The 20,593-nt window shown below is 35.6% G+C and overlaps 1 protein-coding gene across 1 annotated transcript; it reads left to right on the top strand.

Moving 5' to 3' along the window:
* Positions 1 to 3,212: 3,212 nt before the first annotated feature.
* LOC113078222 (ras-specific guanine nucleotide-releasing factor RalGPS1-like) lies at positions 3,213 to 20,262 on the top strand (the record flags this gene model as incomplete). Its single annotated transcript, XM_026250532.1, has 7 exons — positions 3,213 to 3,307; positions 5,185 to 5,318; positions 7,023 to 7,127; positions 8,288 to 8,338; positions 16,987 to 17,070; positions 18,476 to 18,565; positions 20,170 to 20,262. Coding segments are annotated over exons 2-7 (480 nt in total), but the record flags the coding sequence as incomplete, so codon positions are not given.
* Positions 20,263 to 20,593: the final 331 nt, after the last annotated feature.

Here is a 20,593-nt window from a genome sequence, read left to right as displayed (position 1 = left end):
CGTCGCCTGAGAGAGAGGGCTAGTATTTTCCATGTAGTCATAGCCAATATATAGCCAACACTTAAATAGCCTGTGCATATAGTATAATTTCATCTTTTATAAAATGCTATTTTGGCCAAATGCATTTTACCACAGGAAAAACTGAGCGCTCCGTCTATATAGCTACAAAAACTAGTTTGTAACCTGTAGATGGAAATGTAATGTGATGCCGGTTTTAATGACAGAAAATAAAAATAAAAAATTCACATTTGCACACATTCGCTGGTCAAAAACTATATATTGATAACTTAAGTAATACAACAACATATAATTTGTTTTTACCATCAGAAAATCATAACAGGTGCGCCCCCGCGCTGTTTCGTACTGGAACACAAAGCGACGAGTGATCCTCGTCACCTAGATAACATATTTCTAAGAAATTTCTTCTATGATTTATGATTGCTGATACACTTAATTTATTAACATTTAGGCTAAACATGTTATGGTATACTCTCCGCTTGTCCTCACATGTATAAAATTTAGTAAACATGGTTTTACTACAGTAATGTAGTAGTAACTAAAAAAAATTACAGAAGATCACTGTGAAACCTTTATATTTTATCGTGCAGTATGTAATTCATGATTCATTCCAAGGCTTCATTTGTTTGATCCAAAATACAGCAAAAACAGTAATATTGTGTAATATTTTTTACAATTTTAAATAACTGTTTTCTATTTGAATATATTTTAAAATATAATTTATTTTTGTGATCAAAGCTGAATTTTCAGCATCATTACTCCAGTTCAGTACTCTTCAGTGTCACGTGATCCTTCAGAAATGTTTTTCACTGCAACTGTCATTGCTGGCTTTTCATTGCTGGCTGGTTTCTTATCATCTGGAGTTGAGTTGGACATAATTACTTAAATATTTCTTTACAAAGTTCTTAAAAAAAGTGTATAAAGTTCAATAAAAAAAAGATTTTGGTTTCTGTTTGTTTTATTTTGGTTAAAATGTTTATGTATGAGTCAAGTATTTTTTCTCTATAAATGCAACTTTTTTTGCACTTACATAAAGTTTTATTACTTGGTGGTTGCAGTGCAATGCCCCCCAAAGAGAGAAATAAGAAAAAGAAGGAGAGGGAGCGACAGCAGGCAGCCAAGGGTAGCAGCTCACTTACTTCATGGATCAGGCCAGTTTGTAGCAGGGAAGAAGAGAAGGAAGGAAGTAGTAATTCAGATGTAGAGAGAGAAGCGATAGATGATGTACAATAATTTGCTGGTGAACAATATACAGGAGCCTCTGCAGAAGAGTTATCAGAAGGAGATGCAAGAGAAGAAAGCCAGTCTGGAACTGCCCCTCAAAAGGTCTGTGCACGGCCCCGTCTTTTACTGAACTAAATGATTTGTATTACTATTAAAAAAATCTAAACAACGGTGGGGTCAGTGCCGCTGTGGGCTGGTGATGCAGCTTAACACCGGTATCACCGTCAGCACCGTCTATCACGGCAAGCCTAATGGTTACAATGCACAATGCACAATGCATTGGAACTTAAAAACACTAACTTAAGAGTTCAGTATCTTAAGAATACTGAAAACATGTATCACTGATCACTGGTTCCAATATATTTGAATACAGTATTGATAAGAAATATTTCATGAGACAAAATCAGCATATTAGAATGATTTCTGAAGGATCATGTGACACTGAAGACGGGAGTAATGATGCTGAAAGGTCACCTTTGTTATCACAGGAATCAATTGCCTTTTAAAATATCTTAATATAGAAAAAAAGCTATTTTAAATTGTAATATTGATTCACAATATTTCAAACAAATGCAGCCTTGGTGAGCATCAAAGTCTTTTATGAAAATAAATGTTTCTTTTAGAAACTTGAAATTTTACCAACCCCAAACTGTTTTTTTTCTATGTAATGGCATTTGGAATTGAGAAGCAAGCCGTATAGACAAGTACAGCCAAATAAAGAAATGCTGTCATGCCTGTGCAGGGCTCCAGACTAACATTTGTGAGCAGTGGCACTAGCACCAGTAGGTTCTACAGATGGTGGCACAAGAAGCAGATTTGGTATCGCTGGGGGGTGATGTGTCTGAGTATTAAAAAAACACACAGTCATAAACATACTATGCTATTGGTTTGCATTTACTAAAAAAATATTACACGTTTATTTCTTGGTAATACACATTTGACTGTAAAGCACTGAGCTTGAGTTGGGAAGTGTACAAAATGTACTTTTATTTAAAACAGTAAATTGCAAAATCAGTTTTTCTACGAAAAAATAATATATTGTACGCTCATTACCTGTACTATTATTATTTTAAAGGAAGGATAGTGATATAGATATATTATAGTTATTTGAGTAAGTCAGTTGCAAACTGAACAAGTTTGTTTTTCAAACCAAGGCACTTAGGGACTTTTCTTCCTTCCTTCACATGAAAAGTGCATAACTCTGACAAAATTAGATTTCTTGATTTAATATTTTATAATAGAAATATGAATATAGTAAGCCAGTAAGTGCTCCTCTGTTGCCATCTACTGGTTATAGTGGTAATTCGATGTCTTTTTTTAATGTTATTTTAAATAAAAACATTTTTTTTTGCACAAACTGAAATGAATGACGTAACATCATTCGACTATTTCTGCCACAACGGCATGGTGTAGTTATCATTACTAGTTCAGATGTTATTGCATCAGCTCTGTTTATAACAGAACTCCGTGAAGAATTTAAACGCTTCTCAGTAGATCTTACAGCCACGGCAAGTTCAAACACTTCACACTGGATCTCGCAGCGCTGTGCTGTAACAGTGTCGCGAAACCAACATTTGGTTGCAGTCAGGAGCCCTGCCGTGGATAGCAAACATGAGTGCTAACAGTATTGACTGAATTCTTCACACTCGATTACACTAGTTAAATACTGCTGCTCTCAGGTAAACAGTGAGTTTATCTTTAAAACAGTATAGAATAATATTTCATCCATGTCCACAATTGTTTAATAAATCATGAAGTATAAAAACCTCTCAATTCTATTTGTCTATACACTATTTGTATTTATAGATGTCATTGTGAAAATGGGGAAACTAACATTGATGATCTGCTGATGATAAACTCTAGTGATAAACACCCTGATGAATGGTTTGTATTTTAATAATAAAATCAGTGTTTATTGAGATAATAATGACCATAATGTCTTTCTTCCTGTTACTGTATCTCTCTTTCTTTTTCAGTATTACTAAAGAACCACTGCTTGGGATGGCCTTCACCAACACTACCATGCAGATATTAGCCATGTGAAAGATCTGGAAAAACAAAATGGGTATGCAAATCCATACATATTGTATTTAAGTTATTGGTTTTGTTAGTTGTTGTGCAAATAAATGTTTGCTAATTGGGCCATATAACGAAATACCATTTTGAAATTTGATGTACTACTATGTGAAGTTTCAAAATACTATTTTTTTCCGGTAAACGTTGCGAAAAAAATAAATTATTATGACTGTTTTTTATTGCTGAAACATTGACTAACATTATACACTGACATCAGGGAAAATAAAATTTGACAAATTAAACAAAGAAATGGCATTAGATTTTGTAATATTAAAGCTCATGTTTTTCTTCATTAGCTAGATCCATATACGATATCTAATAGCGCTTAATGGAAACTGCTCTGCATAACATGGTAATCTTTTTCCATCTTGTCTGTTTCTCATACAGCTTTTCTTGATATCTTATAGCTGAAACTGCTCTTTCATAACTTGAGCTGAATATGCTGAGGTCATCTCTTCTAGTTTGTTGTTGCTTTACATAACTTTCTCTGAATGAGCACAAATGGTGGCACAGTGTTATTTTATTATCATTGAGATACTGTTATAGTTTTTATTAATATTTTGAATTAGTTTTTAGTTTTATATTTTCATTTGAAAGTTTTAACAATATTGTGTGTTTTTTCATTTTATTATTATTCTTTTTTTATATTTCTATTTATTTTTTTTATTTCACTTTTAGTTTTATTTATTTGAGTACAACAAGTAAAAAAAAAAATGCTGCTTTGGCAAGTAGTAACATTTATTTTATTTAAGCATTTTTTTTTTTACACCAATAATAACCCTGGGGTGATGAGTCATGCTTGGGGAAATAAAAATAAAATCCTACAAATAATAAGCTACATCTGCAAGTCTCCCTTTTATCTGAACAGGCTATGATGTTAGCTTCTCCTGTTCATTTCAGAATACTGCTGGCCCTGTGCTTTTTTGGTAAAATAATACATTTGAGTGCTTTATTTTAATGACATGGTTATTTAACATTGTACAGTAAACAATGTTTGAACATGTTGGATGACCATTTACTATCAACCTGAAAATTTGGATCCTAAAGCTCCACTGTTTTTGAAGGGAATAATCTGCAGTTATTCCCGCTCTTACTCGTGCACTTCAGTTCTGGACTGAATTAGGCCATACTGAAATAGTTAATAGAACAGTACATTGTAGAGATGCTCTGCAGGGTCTTTTAATGAAATAGCTATGATGGATATGGCTCATTTCAACAAATAATGGCTGGCTTGCAGAATGTAGGGCAGAAGCAGGAGTCATGTTGGGGGGAGAGATGCTGCATTTATAGTGAAGACCTCCCTCTGCTGGCAATATTATACATTACTCCTCTGAATGAGTAAATCCCAAATACAGCAGCACAGCATGTTAAACAATAATGATGATAATAAAAAGACAGTATTTTAATTGAAGTCATCATTTCTATTTAATAGGTTTAATAAAACAAAACAAAACAAAAATCTAAGTTGCCAAATACACCAATTGTGAACCTGGACCACAAAACCATATTTGTAGCATTAGCCAAAAATATATTGTATGGGTCAAAATGATTTCTTTCTTTTTATATGTATATATATATATAAATAATTAGGATATTAAGTAAAGATCACATTCCATGAAGATATTTTTAAACTTCTTATTGTAAATATATCAAAAAAATTTTGAGAAGTAATATGCATTGCTAAGAACTTCATTTGGAAAACTTTAAATGCGATTCTCTCAGTATTTAGATTTTTTTACACCCTCAGATTCCAGATTTTCAAATAGTTGTATCTCAGCCAAATGTTGTCCTAACAAACCATACATCAATGGGAATTTTATTTATTCAGCTTTCAGATGATGTCTTGTGGTGTAATGTGTGTTCCAGGGATGGCTGAGAGGTCGTGTGTGGCGGTGAGCAGCTGAGGTCGGCTGTGATCTGGGTCTTCTCTTCTGACTGAGAGCATGTACAGGAGGAATGGACTCCCTGCCAGCGTCAGCATCACCTCACGCCACACACAGGTACTAAAACACATCCTATATGTTCACTAAAGAGTTCAACTATGAATATTAAACCTGGCGACTGATTTCATACGTAGTTGTGTTATGGATTTAGCTATTTCATTTAATTTTGTGTAAAGAATTGAGATCGTTAAATATGGATAATCAACTGAACCATCAGCACCTAACATTAAAATCTTTAATGGATTATAAATGATAGATTTATGGCTGCTGATTATTATAGCGTCAGTGGTGTGTGTAATTGCTCAGAAGCTGATTGGAGTCGCCACTGAGTCTGAACTGAATGTCAAGTTAGATCACATGATATTGGTTTGCTGAGGGGAATCAGATCCATCAGTGCTGATCAGTTCGATTACACACTGGCAGGAAGCTGCTCCAGTGGCATAGTGTTATGTCATTGACGTACCATGTGAACTCGAACTCACAGATAGTTCAGAAGATGTGATGAAGATTGTGTTTTCCAGTTATAGGTTCAAAAGTCTTAACTAAGTTCATAAAGTCTATTTATTCTTATGACTACTGTGTTGCCAGGTTGTAATTATTAATGGAATTATCTTTTTTTCAGCATTGATTCTTTTTATATTTATAAAGCAAACTGAGAGAGTTTTGTAAGAGATGTTGGTCTGCGTTGGGACAGAGGACATACTAAAAGATCTTTCAAAATAGTTGATGTATTTTAAGTCAACACATTACTGTTGTGAAACCTCAGTTTTAAAACACATGGCACCGGAAAATAAGGCCAAAGAAATAAGGAGTTTGAATAATGAGCCTTGCTTAAAGAAACCATTTATGTCCCAAAAGTGGAATGTGCTAATACTTTATAACATTAAAGAACAAGAAAGAGAAAGAGAAAGAAAAATGGTTTCACAGCCTACCCATGAAGCCATCCACTCTTACATTCATGATACAGACACAGCGTACTAAAGCTTGATAATTAAAATCCATTACCATAAAGGTTTGGGGTTGGTAAAAATGTTATTTATTTGGAAAAATAAAAACAACAGTAATGTTATTTAGTTGAAACAGAAATCTTTAGTAACAATACAATTCTTTACTGTCACTTTTGATCAATTTAATGCATCCTTGCTGAATAAAAGTATACATTTCTATAAAAAAAATATTATAATGATAATAATCTTATCTCACTGACTTCATACTTTTCATTGGTTGTGTACATATTCAATAGTAATAGTCTGAAATGAGGGCATGCATAAATCTTCCAGCAATTAAGAGTGCACACAGAGCAGATAAGACATTGAGAAGATAAGACTGAGATTCTGCATCAGTACGGATATTACGCTGGATGGAATCGGGGAACTTCAAAGGGGATCTGTCAGGATAATTTGCTGAGAAGAAACCTTTCTTTTCATCGTGACTGTATCTTTCCTTCTCTGGCCTTTGTTATCTGATGTATTTTTGTCTGGCTTTAATTAAAGTATGTGCTGGATTGGCACATTGCCTGTTAATAAAGTGATTTGGTTGCATTCTGATCCATTTTTACCATCTGTGCTGAATAATCAAATGGAGTGATATAATTCAAATGGACTATGGTAATTAAACTGATTAAGTTTCCACAGGAAGAGTGCAACTGGCCATGGCTCTCTGTCCATATGGATTTTATAGGTGTTTGAAATATCAACCCTGATTTTATGTTGAGTTTTTCGATCTCTTTCCAGCCTAACTGTCTTCCTCATGTGTCTGCAGGACAGCAGTAGTTCAGAGTCCCTGGATGGACGGAGTTTGGACTCTGCCAAGAGCTTTGACGCGGTGGTGTTTGACATGCTCAAAGTGACACCCGAGGAGTTTGCTGTAAGTTTATAAATGCTCCACTGCTCCAGAGTCAAAATGTGACACTGCATTCATGTATATACATATATGTTAATGCAAGTACAAATTGCTTCAGTTGTGTAAATGACCAGTAGTTATGATAAAAGCCCTACACTTTTATACATCCAAAAATATGCAAAAATGCTGCAGGGCTGTGAACTCCTTGAATCGGTGCTCTTTGAATGCAGAATTCTTTTATGTCATCAAAAACTCAACAATCCAAGGCAAATTTTAGTTTGACATATAAAACAAATATTAGAGGGGAAGTTTCGCAGTTAATAGAAGTATGAACTTACATAACACATAAAACTTCTGAATTTTGAATTAAAAATCTAATTTAAAATCCACATATGAGTGATGGTTTGAAGTTTTTAAAATTAGTTGATTATAAGACTTGATTTAAATTATAAGTTGATTAATATTTTAACTTTAATAATGCCTCATCTGGTAAAAAAAAAAAAAAAATTAACTTTTTTCTAGTGCCACTCAGTGAGGGTTTGGCATATAAACTGCAGTGATTTAAAACTAGGAAAACATATTTCAGTTTTTAATTTTTTTTTTTTTTAAACATATGGATCACTTTTAAATAAAATGCGCACAATGGCCTAGTTCTGAAATTTCATCTTTCCATCTCACAAATTTAATATGCCAGCTTAAGGGAAGCATTTAATTACCTATTAATTAGATATGGCTCTTTTTATATTTATAGAAAGCCACTATGCTCTACTAAAGATGCATTAAATAACTTCTTCCACTGTAAAAATAAATAAATAAATACAAAAATACAAACAAAAAATTTCACCCCACAAGAAATCAATAGCACTTTTATAAAGTCTATTTAAAACTCCCTGAAACAAAAAATCTACTTAAATGAAAATTACTCACTGGGCCTTTAAAGTGCCACATTTAAATATGTTAATCTAATAGTTCACCCAAAAATTGTCATTATTTAATTTTTTCCCATACCTTGAATTTAAAGCAAAGGGTGGCCACAGATGACAATGCTCTCTATCTGCTTTGATTACACAGAAAAGAGAAGCTTGAACATTCTGCTAAACATCTTTTGTGTTCTATGCATGAAAGAACATCATATAGGTTTGGAATGAGATGAGGTTATTAAATGATGAGCTTTTATTTTGCAGAGTCAGATCACTTTGATGGACGCTCCTGTATTCAAAGCGATACAGCCTGAGGTGAGACACATATCCATGGCAACTAAATACACACCCTCTGTTTTTATCAAGCCACACGGAAACCCACGACTGATCTCATGTGCTGTCTGGTGTTATACAGATTAATGTGACGTGGCAGTATAGCAGTGCATCAATGAAACACACACACACACACACACACACCACGGTACCCACAGCATCTAGCTCCACATTCTTCCATTACTTTAACCAGAGCCTCTCCTCTGCTCTGAGTTACAGAGCCCTCAGTACTTTCCTTAATTAATGTTTTATGTGAAGACGACAATGGAAAGGCGCTCATAATAGATATGATAGGTTTGGACAAGGATCAGTGATCAGAGAATTGCCGGGTTTTTCCACTGATAATGAAAACAGGTCTGCTAAGGCATTTATCAGTTTATCGTAGGTTTTGTGTAGACCGCTTTCAGTGTGATAAATGTTCAATGACGTTAACTTTTGGCCATGCTAGCTGTTATCCAGATCTTGCACAAGTGTTTAGTTTCGACGTTATCTTGCCATGATCAAAAGATGGTCGTCTGGCAGGTTCAGGATCCTATAAAGCAAAGAGAGAGCCACTATCAATATAACATGGAGCAAATAATAAATATGATTTTTTTTAAACCACCCAGATGAACTGATTTCATCACAAGACACATTAATCAAATGAAAAGAATACATAACATGAAAAATTGGGAAAATATGACAGTTTTGTCTCACATTTTAGGGTTAATATGAGTGTGGTGAGAAAACCATTTTGGTGTCCCCATTTTATCATGAAGAAATATAAACCAGGCTTCTTCCAGGTCTCTCCAGACATTCTACCCAGTGATGGCGTAATGCTTGAGCAGAAAATTGTTTGGCAGTCTGTTTGGCAATTACTCCTAACCAAGCTACTTTTCTTAACGCTTCACGTCTGGAATCGTTTGATTCCATTCATGGTGACCTTGGTGTGAATCTCTGGCTTTTTTCAAAGAGATGAGCAAATCAATCTTAACATTTAGTAAGAGTCAGGATTGTTTGAACTTTATCCAGAGTATATGTGAGCATAAGTGAAGTGAGTGCCATTATGATGATGTCCAATGACCTACATCTTTGTGGTCCTTCGTTAACATGAGATCACTAGCTCTGTGAGCTGTGTGCACTAATGAGTCAGTGTGGATTTGAAGTCATCATTTCTCAGTGACACCCACAGACATTCTAGATTGCATTTGTTTAAAAAGGCCATGGGCTTATTTTTATGTATTGATTTCCCACGTGGCAGCATTAATAGTTAGTATTATGAGAGTTTCAAGCATTGCTGTGTGATTGATTCTGGTGAACCTAGCTTTCCATGAATAAAGGCCTGAGAAATCAGTGAAAGAAGGTGCTTAATCAAAATCAGGACGCTTTGAACACCCTTCAGCGTGACCGCTTCTGAACCATGTGTGCAATCAGTCCAATGTATGGGCGAGACGTCACGGGCGGGTGACATAGTGACTAGGAAGCTTAAAAGCATGTGCGGTGAAACCGGTGTCAGCTTCTGTCATTCAGCAAGCGCTCTCTGTGTTTGTCAGTCGCTGTCTTTCTGTGAGTCTTGTTTAGTGTTGTTTATCCACTTCAGTGCAGTCCTTTCACCCCAGGGAAAGGGCGCGGTGCCTGTCTTTCTCAGAGGAGAATGTGTATATTACATCATTTCGGTTTTTGATGTGAATCTTTATACACCAGACCATGTTTACTCATCTGATTGTTTGACTCAATTTAATTCTGAGGAATAAAATGAAATACTTATCTGACTATGAGAAGTTAAATATACAGGGGCTCTTGGGATAAACATTTCTTGAGTAGAGCACATTTTTATCCCTTTTCCTCTGAGGAGGTTGAGGCGTTTAGCAAGGGCTGCTGGGCCGGAGCAGTCCCAACCCTACCGTGTTCCAGCCCCTTATGTGTCATTCTCGCTGGATAGACTTCATCGTAAATGTCCTGATGCCTAAGGCTGAGGACTTTTTGCGGGCCAGCTCCCTCTGGGGAAGAGCAGTGTACACCACATTACATGGTGCCCGTCTCTTCTCAGTGCCCTCAGGAGATCATTCTCTCAACCCTGCTGGTGTTTCAGGCCGCAGCGGGCTCCGGTGAGTGCTTCCATCAGTTACTGCCCTAGAGCAGCTAGTACAGTCATGCCCTGGCAGTCCACCAGGACCACCAGAGGCCAGTCTCGGGAGACTGGTTCCCTTAGGAGATCACATTGTGGTGTGGGAGCTTCTGCCAAGTGTGCTTCATTGGGTCCTGCCCGAGCGAGCAGGCTTATCAAAAAAAAAAAAAAAAAAAAAACCCTGATAAAAAATTATCAGCTCTTTTCAACATTAATAATAATAATAATAATAATAATAATAATAATAATAATAATAATAATAATGGTGATGCTAATAAGATATTTTTTTTTTTTTTATCAGTGTGTGACTGGAGTAATGATGCTAAAAATTTCATCTTTGAAAGTCAGCTTTGATTGTTCCAAATAAACTGTTAAACTGCACTCGCAAGTGAATACTAAATTATTTTGTGGGATAATTAAATATATTCTAAATAAACTACAAACATAAAATATATATACATTTATTTTGTCCTCACATTTTTTCTTGTAACTCTTCCCTCTCATTCACAAACCTGACTGAACGGCTCATTATGCAGCTCATTATGCAGGTCTTTGTCTTCTCAGGTGTAAATTAAAACATAATGCATGATAGTTCACGCCCTCTCGCATAGACCCTTTCTGCACAAAAAGTGTCATAGAAAGTTCTGTGAGTGAGAGGTGGAGGGCGTGCTGTCACTCAAATTTGGAAGTTACGGGTATGGCCCTTAGGGGGCACAGCTCGTAGCTACCGGTCTCTAAGGGTGAACTCACACTGCCAGTTTGAACCATGCCCGAGTGCGTTTGACCACCAAAGCGCGGTTCGTTTGACTAGTGTGAGTGCTCCGAATCGTGCCCGGGCGCGGCTCGATTGGCCGGCCCTGGCCCGCTTGGAAGAGGTGGGCCAGGGCACGGTTCAGTTGGACTCGGGCGCGGTTCGCATGCAGTGTGAGCGCTAACCGTGCCGGGGCACGGAAAAGGACGCTTTGCATCACAGCTTTGCGACGCTCCAAAACCAACATGGCAGGGAAAGGGTCGCTTTGGTCTAAGGCAGAGGTGCAAAACGCATAAAAAAACTAAAAACTGCAAAGTCCTTGCTGCACTTCAGCTGGTATCTTGCAAACATCCTCATACGAGCAGCACGATTACGTGAAAATGTTTGCGCCACTAAGGCGACACATCTGTTTAACAACAGGCTGTGGACCAAACAACACAAAATTATCCACAAAGAATACAGAGCGATGCACTCCATTGTGTTCATAGAGCGCCGCTCTTCCTGTTTATCGCGAAACCGTCGCACCATAATGACGTAAGCGTGCTCCGTGAGTGCAGGCCAGAGGGGGAGTGGGGAGGGGGGACAATCGTACTCGGGCCCGGTTCATGGCAACCGTGCCTAGTGTGAGTACACCCTAAAGCGAGGTTGTTGAGACTATCCTCCAATCCAGAACTCCCCCTCAGGAGAAAACTGTTTGCCTTGAGGTGGAAACTTCTCTTTTGGTTGGAGGGGTAGGGGTAAGGGGAAGGGCCAGATAGCCCTTCAAACGAAGATTTTTCAGGACCACACTTAAAACGAAAAGGTATGAATTATCTTGGCAACAAAGCTTTTTTTGGCATAAATAAAGATTTCAACATAAAGTAATCATTTGTTTTATGTTACATTCAATTGTGAGTTCATATTAACCGTCATGTTACTCAAATAAATGTCTGCTAAAAATTGCTAATATTTTTAACGTCATATCATTACAGACTGCATGATAGTGCCACAGCATATGTCTGATCAGAGCGATAACTACCCTCTTGATAGCCAGTCACTGGTCAGACACCCTCTGGTTACATGTTTCTTTTGCAGTGCGCTGAGGCCTACTGCCAGAAGAAGCTTATGCTAAGGGGTGGATCAGGATTAGTGGTCGACCGATATATCGGCCGATATTTGTGATTTTTCAATTATCAGATCGCCCGATAAGTTTTTCTGCTTGGCCGATGTGTTCGTGGGGATACTTTTATTCTGATGGCGCGCCTGACGTATTTTGGCGGCTGGGCACACACAGCTCACATTCTCCCTCTTGTTCGCCGTCACCATTAACAGTTTTGTCTAATATGGATAGAAGTCTGTCTAATAATCAGATAGAATGGTTAAACAAAGGAATTAATTTATACAAAAAGTATAATAACGATTGCTTTTATATTATTAGTAGTAGAAAGGCAAACATTATAATACTTTCTCGTTTGCCATCAGCATTAAGCAAATACGCATTTATATAATTTAAACAAATCTATAAATTACTAATGAACATTTAATTTCACAAACCTTGCAAACTTAGTCAGTACAGCTGTGAGATCTTGTGAAGTGTACATTTTTATTCAGCATGATCGTGTGTTCTCTGTGTGATGGTTGGTCCGTATGAATTGAATGCATTAAACATTAAACTCCTGATTTCAAATTATGCTGCGCTTTATGCAATATGTCATATACATGTCAATTTCTCTGTGTGCTGTATGTAAATATATATATTGGCTATCGGCCACCCTTTCTTTTTCTTTAGCTGTGCTTGTCCACACTAGGCAGAGATTTGAAAGTGTGGCGGTGTGGGCATAGTCGTTCCCAAAGTGTCCTCTGATGCAGCTCGAGTTCCTAAAGTTTTCTATATATAGAATGAGGTAAAAATTATTCATTAACATGATTTTTAATACTGTTATTACTCTTCTCCCAAAACATCTAAATGAAAGGATATGCCCTTCAAACTGCAAAAAAGCAATGCAGTTAGGCCCTTGTGTAGGTTTTTGACATTTCTAAAACATTAAACAAGGTCTGGATTAGGTGAAGGAAACAGCAGAGAAGCATATTACCGCTTCCTTCCCTGGAGTCTCTTTAGTCACAGGTGAAAATTAAATTTCCCTACAGCTGACAGTGCTGTCATGTTGATCTGCTTGTACTCAAGGTGTTGCCAATGGTTTTATTGCTAAAAATGCCAGTTTTTTGACTCAGAGCTATTTTAATTGATGTTAAGGGAAATTATCTGATTTGTGGAGCATGAACTTGTTTTATGTCAAGATAAATCTTCCATCTTTATTCCTTTAGACATGTTTGCATCTTAGCAGCTCTGCGCGCATAAATTGTTCAGCTGATTGGTTTTATAAAAAGTAGCAAAACATCTCCCATGTTATCCCTTCTCTGATGAAGACTAGAGTGTGAAACACATTGGATTAATTTGCTTAGAGCAGAAGTTCCCACTGGAAAAGAGCTAATTTTAAAAATGCTGAGTTTGACCTCCTCAGCCACTAATTGACGATTCGATCATTACACAGTCTTTCCAACCCTGACATATTTGACAACGAAAGTGGGTTTGTTATTGTTGAGGCCTTTGCCTGTAAGTTTCACTGGCCTGTGGAAACACTATTATAAGTAAATTTTTGCGTTTGACCACATGCACATACATTCATTCATCAATATTTCAGCAGCATGCTTCAGGATTTATTGCGGATTCTAAAAGGAGATGTTCCTGAAGTTGACACGGGCAACTGGATTAATAGATTTCAGATGTACGTTGGTTCTATAACAACTGCTAAATTAGTGCTGTGTGAGTAATGTGAGCAAACAGTGTCTCTTTGCATAAAGTAGTGTTTTGTACAGTTGTTTTTGGCTACAGACCTTTTGCAGAAATTGTTTAGAGTCAGAATGAAAGATAAAGTGTGAAAGTGTGTATGCTTTTGTCATGTGGAATCAAATTATACTTGATCTTTTGACATAAAGACGACTATAAAACATATTCAGTGTTGTAATGCAACAAAGTAAAAATACTTTTTTTACAGTACTAAGTATTTTTGGGGAGTATCTGTACTTGAGTTTTTATATTTCAGGCAACTTTTACTTTTACCCCACTACAATTCCTAATTAAAATGTATACTTTTACTCCGATATACATTTCCCCAAAGTATATTCGTTACTTACTACAAAATAGTCAGAAGAACACAGACTCCAGGAAAGCAGGGTTGACGAATCCGTGTCTGGTGTTTGCAAGTTAAACTCCTAAAAATAGCTTTGCTCACATGCAAACAAGTGCACGCCGCACACAACTGCGGATGATTTAACTTTTCCACTCAAGTCGAGGCTGGGGTGTGTGATATACAGTACGTCTGCGATAATACGGTAAGTGTTGTTGTAATGATGTGCAACCTGACGTTATCATGTAAGCTATATCACCAAATCACACTCAGAGTGCACGCACATTAATTTATCAGTCTATTAAAACTCAATATTCCAGGCATTCTAAATTGTAGATGGCAATAATTCTTCTGTATGCTTTTTATATTTATATAATTGAATGTAGGCCTAGTTAACCGTTTTCTGCAGATGCATAATCACATCCATGTCCCCTCTGAGATACATAAACTGTTGGCTAAATGCTATTTCAGATGCAGATTCCAGAAATGTTTTTTATGTTGGAATGAAAGACAATAAGTACTAGATGAAGTGCTTCTTATTACCCAAAAATACAAAATGGAAGAAATAGTTAGAACTGAACAAAATCTTGCTACTCAAGCTGTGTATAAACATATATATATATATATATATATATATATATATATATATATATATATATATATATATATATATATATATATATATATATATATATATATATATATATATATATATATATATATATATATATATATATATATATATAATATATAATATATATTTACTTCTTTTCCATTTTGCATTTACTTGTACTTTTACTTTCAACACTTAAGTATGTTTAAGATTTTAAAAATACTTTTCGTTCTTAAGTATAAGTATCAAATACTTTAAGACTTTTACTCAAATAATATTCTAAACGGTGACTTCAACTTCTACCAAAGTTCTGGGAAGAGTATGACTCGAGTATGACTTTCAGGTACTTTATATACCACTGAACATATTGTAACTTATAATAGTAGAATATAAGTAAAATTAAGTTAAACCTTGTGCTGCACTTGGTTGTGCACACTGCTCTAGGTATCCTTCTTAATTCTGAAGTTTGATTTTAAGAAGGTCCCTGATCATTTCAGTCACATTTCAATTAAGTTAGCAAAGGAAGGATCAGTTAAACAGTATATTGCATGAATAGTGTTTTTAAAATATCTGCCTGCAGGAGAGACTGGAGCACACACAGAAATCTTGGGTGCAAAAAATAGTAATAAAAATGTATAACCCTGTTAAACTGAAATGTACTCCAAATATACACTATTATTCAAAAGTTTGGAGTTTTTTATATTCTTGAAAAAAAGATCTTATGTTCATCAAGGCTGCATTTAATCAAAATACAAGAAATGTAATACATTTAATACATCCTTGCTGAATAAAAGTATTATTTTCTTAAAAAAAATAAAACATTGCTGACCCCAAACGTTTGAATGGTGATGTATAACCAAACAAGTCCTCTTGCATTATAGCTATGCTGTGTCCCTGACGAAATGTGTGGCTTAAAGTGATGACTTAGCAAACAAACCTAAAATATTTTGGTAAGGTGCTGTACCCAGAACGAACTGCTTATTCACATGGAAACTCCACTCCACTCTGTCCATGTGGAAACTGAAATGCATTCGAATGTTTCCATCTGCTTTTAGTCTGCACGATACTATAAAAGTGCTAATATTCATGGCTCTGTGAACCTGAGGAGGCTTAGAACCATATAAAGTCCCCATGCAAAGCTGTTCTGTTGATGAGATGAAAGCAACAGATGTGTTGTTTGTTCTTTGCATACTTTTCTCACTTTATTCCTGTAGTTGATTTATAAATGGTTTCTAAATTCAGTCAATACAAGGATGGTGTTTGCTACTATAGGTCAGTAACAAATACAGTATAGTCAAATATGTAGTAATAGTAAATGCTGAAGTGGAAAATAGTGTGGCGTGTTGTGGGTATTTTATTATGTGGGTATGCTAATTTTTATACTCCGTTTATTTGACTTCATGAATGAAGGAATGGTGTAAGGCAATGTGTAATAAAGAGCCGTTCAGTGTGATTTCATTAATATCAGTCTACACCACTATTCAAAAAGTTAAAGAAATTAGTGCTATTAGTAAGCAAATGCATTAGATTGATCAAAATGCAGTTTTGCACTACTGTTTTCAATGTTGATAATAATAAGACATGCAAATCAGCTTAGAATGATTTCTGAAGGATCATGTGACACGGAAGATTGGAGTAACGATGCTGAAAATTGACAGGAATTAATTACATTTTAAAATACAGTAGTCTACATTTGAAATGGAGTGCTTTCTTGTCTTAGGACAACTTTGATTAACTTTTTTTTTATCCACTTCAAATGTTGACCACAGTATATTCAAATATATTTGTCATTTTAAATAATACTACTACTTCGCAATATTATTGTATTAAGTTTTGCTGTATTTTTGGTCAAATAAATGGAATCTTTGTCAAACTTTTTCAAAAACACCAAACATTTGAATTGTAGTGTTGATCAAATGCAAGCATTAGACTTAAACTATTCCATTTAAAAAACACTGTTGAAAAATGTAATTTGACTATTTGGTTGTTTAGGAGCTGGCAAGCTGTGGATGGAACAAGAAGGAGAAGCATAGCCTGTCACCCAATGTTGTGGCCTTCACACGGAGATTTAACCAGGTAAGCAATATTGTGCTAGTCAGTGTAGCCAACAGGAATGCTTTAAAATCATTTATTAAAAGCTTAATGCTGCGGTTCGAGACCTAGGTCCATTAGCACCACCAGAAATAACTTGTATAATAGAGGTCAGTGATGTTATTATACTGAAAGAGGAACATTGACACTGTGTTTTAGTCCCAAATGCACTGGTAATTTGACACATGGTCAGCTAGAAACCTCACTATATAGCTGATAAAGTATATTTTACGTAGACTATTTTAGAGCCTGCCACTAGGCTCTGTGTTTAACACATGAGTCTATTAGTGTGAAACAGAACTCCATTAGGTGTCCACTTTTACAAGCGCAAATGGGGGATGCATGTTGCTTCAAATCACACAAAATGTGTCTTTTTACTGGATATTACAGTTTTTGTAGCACAAACAGGCACCTCAGATAAAAGACAAATCCATCATGCTTGTCCATTTAGGTATTTTAACCAAACAGCTGCATTAACTCCTTTAGATAAATGAATACACTGCACTGGACACATCCAACAAAACATTTTTTTCTCCCTTTTTTCCAGACTAATGCCAGCCACTCTTCTTTGTGTACTTCAGTTTTTATATGTGGCATTAAAGGCATTTGAAATGGTCAATTAAGTATATTATATATGGTACTTACACATACAGAACTGATGTTTTACAACAGTAGATCGTAAACTTTCAGAGAAAGCTCCGATTTTGACAAATGAAAACATCCAAGTACCACCTAGTCAGAAAAATGTTCCTCGAGTCCCTGCATGCTCTTTCTGCACCACACACACATCCTTACACATTATAATGACCTGACCAATTCACACAATTTTATTGAAAATGCACAATACTTTCTTTATTCCCATTTCTGAAAATACGGCTAAAAATATCCGCTTAAGAAGGTCAGTGTGCAGTAGGAATGAATATGATTTTTATATAATTGGCATTTGATTTTGGCAGAGCTTAAATGTCTTGGAACGTTGATGTAAGTGGCCATTTGAGGTCTGCAATTAATCTTGTCATTTCGGTCTTTTTAATGTCATAAGCAACAACCAATTTCTTCTATTTCCTGAGTGAAATAAGGAAAGATTCAGTGTTGCTTCTTAGATTCATTTGGACTGATGTTCTGGCACTTGTACGTAAGAGAAAACTCTTTCTGGAAAATAAAAAAACGAATACAATCGAATACAGTTTTCATCACAGCAATTAATTAACATATAGCCATAAATTATATGTGTCCATGTAGTAAAAAAAAATTATAAATATATAAAAAATATATATATATATTATTTTAATCATAATTTTACATCTAAACTCTTATTCTGCAGAGATAACAATGATAACAGTGCATTGTGGGACTCATTTTATTCACCTACCATATTTTCCTCTCTTAGGTCAGTTTCTGGGCAGTGAGGGAGATATTGACGGCTCAAACATTGAAAATCCGAGCAGAAATATTGGGCCACTTCATCAAAATTGCCAAGGTGAGACATTCTTTGTTTTTTTACAGTTCCTTCAGCCAGTGAAACTTGTTTCCTTTATTTACCGTTAGTTGTTTTTTTCTTTGTCTGTGTTGCCATGGCAGAAATATAACTGACCCTATAACTTCCAAGTTCAAGTTCAATCATTTCTTATTATTTGTATTCACATCTGAATTGCGTTTGGTATCCTAGTAATTATCCTTGACACTGGCGTTACTATAACTGATGGTGTTTTATTTAGAAATTCAAGCAAGACCGGTTTTCATGGGCACTTTCAAGATTTTTCCTTTAACAATGGGCAATTTTAATGACGTTATACAAGCCTTGATGGATTTAAGCCTTCTGGTTTTAAGTCAGTAAGAATGGTTAGAGACATTGCAAAGGAGTGGTGACTATTTATGGCATAAAATAAGGATGAGAACATCATACAAATGACTTCATCTGACTGTGATCCATCTTAGACTCGGTTTAACTTATAAATCTGTAAAGTGACAGTAACATGGAATTTAATGCTTTTGAGTTTTGTTTTTATTTTTAAATCAAAATAACACCTTATGTGTTCAAAATTAAAGGGATACCCCTCCCCAAAATGAACATTTAGAAAATGTTGTCATTAATCACGACCCCCATGTCTTTCCAAACCCGTAAAAGCTCCGTTCATCTTCGGAATACAATTTAAGATATTTTGGATGAAACCTGGAGGCTTAAGACTGTCCCATAGACAGCCAAGTAAGTTACATTGTCAAGGTCCAGATAAGTATGAAACACGTCGTCAGAATAGTCCATCTGCCATCATGGTTCAACCCTTAACATTATGAAGTGACAAGAATACTTTTTGTAAGCTAAAGAAAACAAAGATTACAACTTTATTCAACAATTTCTTTGTCAACAGTCTCTCCATAACACTGTATGTTGCGTATGCGCTTCTGTATCAGCCGCGCCACAAGGATGTGCTGTTTTCTAGATAAATACAAGTAGAAACGGCGCATCCTTGTGGCATGGCTGATACAGAAGAGATTTTTTTTTTAAGCTTTAATTTTATACATTTAAAAATATATATCTTTCTTTTGGAATAATACTTCAAAAACTTTCCAAACAATCATATGGTTATCTAGATGCTTTACTTGTCGTTCGTGCCAACAGTCTCTCTCACACACACAGAGAGCCACAGGCTGCTGTGAATTCATTCAGTCTACATGCTCTCCTGAATCTCAATGTACCATGACACAGGAAAACCCGCTGAACGACTCCTTATGTTTTGAACACTCACCCTGCACTACCTGCCAAACCTGAAAGAGCTGTGTACCCTGCTACCGGCAGACATGCCCCAGTAAGCCTGAGTGGGCTACACTAACGGTTTTGCTGATGGATAAAACAGATCAGCCAATGACTAAAAAACCAAAGCAGCATTGCTTTTTCTCCTACTTTCCATAAAGGTAGTTGACACATAATAGTTCACAGAGGTCAGCCTAGTGGAAAACAACAGCATGACATGACCAGACCAGAAAACACAGTGGAACAAACAAGTTAAAGTCTACATTGGTGTCTTACATGAGGCATGCAACTAAATTTATGTTTATTAAGATGTGTGTCTTGTGTCTTTATAGAAACTCCTGGAGCTGAATAACCTCCACTCTCTGGTGTCGGTGGTCTCTGCTCTTCAAAGCGCTCCTATCTTCAGATTGAGCAAGACCTGGGCAGTAAGCAAAACTGAAGATTTATTTTATTTTATTATTTTATCCATGATCTATTTATGACTTTTGTTTATGACTTCTTCTTTTCTTTCTTTTACATTCTATTTAGTCAATAGTTAGGACTATTCATATATACACATATGGATACATTATATTTATCCATATGTATTCCAGTTAAAATAACATGAGCCATATGTACAGTATATACTGTGAAATAATATCAATGTAATAAATAGCAATACAATAAGTTCCTAAAAATATGTTTTTAAGATAATTATAAATATGATTTTATGGGTATTTACTGTTTAGTTATGACATCATCCCTAATTATGATCAT

Source organism: Carassius auratus, unplaced genomic scaffold (assembly GCF_003368295.1).
Source record: "Carassius auratus strain Wakin unplaced genomic scaffold, ASM336829v1 scaf_tig00024682, whole genome shotgun sequence".
Taxonomy (NCBI): Eukaryota; Metazoa; Chordata; class Actinopteri; order Cypriniformes; family Cyprinidae; genus Carassius; species Carassius auratus.
This window is presented reverse-complemented; position numbering and strand designations above follow the sequence as displayed.